The 2,511-nt window shown below is 44.5% G+C and overlaps 1 protein-coding gene across 4 annotated transcripts in view; it reads left to right on the top strand.

The window, feature by feature from the left end:
• LOC123087791 (tRNA:m(4)X modification enzyme TRM13) overlaps positions 1–2,511 on the top strand; it is a 6,204-nt gene that overhangs the window by 565 nt on the left and 3,128 nt on the right. For 3 of the 4 annotated variants that reach the window (XM_044509898.1, XM_044509901.1, XM_044509899.1), the window contains exons 2-8: positions 2–76; positions 158–457; positions 560–797; positions 1,441–1,498; positions 1,678–1,764; positions 1,874–2,005; positions 2,180–2,318. In XM_044509898.1, the coding sequence (XP_044365833.1) occupies positions 2–76; positions 158–457; positions 560–797; positions 1,441–1,498; positions 1,678–1,764; positions 1,874–2,005; positions 2,180–2,318 (1,029 nt within the window). Of the gene's footprint in view, position 1; positions 101–157; positions 458–559; positions 798–1,440; positions 1,499–1,677; positions 1,765–1,873; positions 2,006–2,179; positions 2,319–2,511 lie in introns of all 4 variants that reach the window. The other variant, XM_044509902.1, reaches the window with a different exon arrangement.

The raw sequence follows: 2,511 nt of genomic DNA, 5'->3' as shown, positions 1-2,511 counted from the left end.
GGTACTGCGGGAACCACTCGCCGGAGTCCTCCTCTGACTCGCGCCGCCGCGTCCCCTGTCCCGTCGACCCCTCCCAGTAAGCCCCCTGCGCCACTCCCAGGTAGGTCCGGCGCCACCGCTGTCCTCTTACTCGATGATTTCACTTCCCCCTGCGCAGCACGGTGTTCGAGGGGAACCTGGAGGCTCACATCGGCAAGTGCCCCTTCAGGAAGCATGCCGACGCGCTGGCCGCGCAGCCGTACTACTCCAAGGTTATCAACTCTGGCGGGGGAATGGCCGGTGTCGCCGCGGTCACCTCCGCCGCCAAGCGCGCCTCCGTGCACAAGCTCTCCGAGGAGGAATTCTGGGCCTTGGTTGCGAAGATCCGGTCGGCGCACGCGGCGGCGGCCGTCCAAATGCGCGAGTCTTACATTGCCCTGGACGCCTGTGATAAGTGGATGAAGGGACAAGTTGATAGGTGGGTGCTTTGGCAATGGCAGTTTGAGGGGGTTGCGATAATTTTGTAGTGCATTGGTTCCTGTGAGACTTCAGGAGTGATTTATGTTGGTGCTTTGGATAGGAATGTGCCGTATCAGGAGAAGCACGTTGTGCAGCAGGTGTCGATCGTGGGGAACATGGAGACATTTGGTTTGCTGCCGAGAGGTGGTGCTGAGGATGCAACGAAGGAGACCGCGTTGAAGAATGCTCCGGCAGTTGTTGAATTTGGTGCTGGGAGGGGTTACTTGACTCAGATGTTGGCAGACTGTTATGGGATCAAGAATATCTTCTTGGTCGAGAGACGATCGTACAAGCTCAAGGTCAGCTTATGTGCACAAACAACCTCATTTTGGGGATTAGCTTACAACTTTACATTATGTTCATTGATGATCCCTGTTAGTTACCCCATTTTTGCTGAATCCAACTTAATTTTCGTGTTGAACTTTGCAAGAGCTTATTTTTCTGCCTAGTTAGCTCCTCAAGATTCAATATCTAGCGGATTTGCCATTGTTAATTTTAAGGTACTCAAACTTGAATGTAATGGCTGGTCTTTTGTGCCATAGTTGTACTGTAACCTCTCTCTAAATTCAATGAATTGTCAGTGTTTACAATAGCAATAATCATTAACTCAATCAGGCATGAAAAGCTAAAACACCTCGACTTGTGTAACAAACTAGTAATGTATGTAATCAAATAGGTTGTTTATAGTGATTATGATTATCTTTTGAAGTACTATCCTTTCTAAATATAAGACCGTCTCAGATTGCTTGAAGTAAATTTTGAAGCATTCTGGCATGCTGCTAGATATAGCAAATATGATGTTCACGAAACAAACAAAAAAATTCTGGCAGTCAAACTAGTTCACAAGGATTATTCCTTTTTTTTGAAGCAATTCAGGATTAGTTCTGTCACTTCCTCGTTAACTGTTGTTGTCATGTTCTTTCTTTTCTCTCTAATTTGTAGGCTGATCGAAGTTTAAGGCAAAATGAGGGTGTTAAATTGGAGCGTTTGAGGATAGATAGTAAGATTTCTTTTCTTTCTTTATTGCACAGTTCACAGGGGCATTTGGGTAGCTTGCGAGCGCCTTTGGGTGCTGAGTATTTTACCTGTGCATTTGCTCATGTCTTTGTGTGCTGAAGTTATGCATTTGCAAACCAAAATTGCCATACACTAATGTTTTCTACTTCGATATGAATGCAGTTGAGGATTTGAGCTTGCGTGGAGTAAAAGCGTTGAGTGGAAGTCAGTATCTAGCAATCGGAAAACATCTATGTGGGCCTGCAACAGGTGATTCCTGCATTTGTAAACAATGCAATGTTTCATGTATAGGTGTACTGATACAGAAGTGTGTGAGGCTAGCAGAATGTTTCTGAGAAACCTTTTATTTCCTCCACAGATATGACCATAATGTGCTGTCTTCATGAACTACACAATCGTACAGAAGAGAAAGGCCACGACAAGCATCATCTCCGGGGCCTTGCTTTAGCCACCTGCTGCCATCATCTTTGCCAATGGAAGCATTATGCAAGTAATTACAGCTTGCCAAGCCTTGCAGCAAATTCTGTTTGGGATATATCATGCCACTTACCGCTTAGTTGCATGCATAATACTAACAAAGTCTGTTATACTCAATACTTTGGAAGGTATATTAAAGCTGTTTGAATTGCTTTGAAGAGAATCATTTTTTTTTTTGTGATTGCAGATAAAGCTTTCCTCTCTGGACTAGGGATTGCGGAGGAAGAGTTCCATGCCATGACATGGTTTAGCAGTTGGGCTGTGGATGGTGACCACAGCTCCCAGGACTCTTTGGAGTCTGAAGACTCATCTTCTGAAGTAATCAGGTAAGAAATCATTAAACAAGTGTCAGCTAAGTCTTAACTCTGCTACGAGTTCCTATAACTGTAGAAGACCTTCTGTTAGAATCTTGTTAGGACCTTTATTATCACCCTTGTCATTCATTTTTTTTCTTTTTTTTTCGAGAAAATGCAAGAGACTTTGCGTTTCATTTCATTGAACAGGAAGACATCAGGGGTA

This window comes from Triticum aestivum, chromosome 4A (assembly GCF_018294505.1).
Source record: "Triticum aestivum cultivar Chinese Spring chromosome 4A, IWGSC CS RefSeq v2.1, whole genome shotgun sequence".
Taxonomy (NCBI): domain Eukaryota; kingdom Viridiplantae; phylum Streptophyta; class Magnoliopsida; order Poales; family Poaceae; genus Triticum; species Triticum aestivum.
The sequence above is the reverse complement of the archived record's forward strand: the minus strand, read 5'-3'. Positions and strand labels throughout refer to the sequence as shown.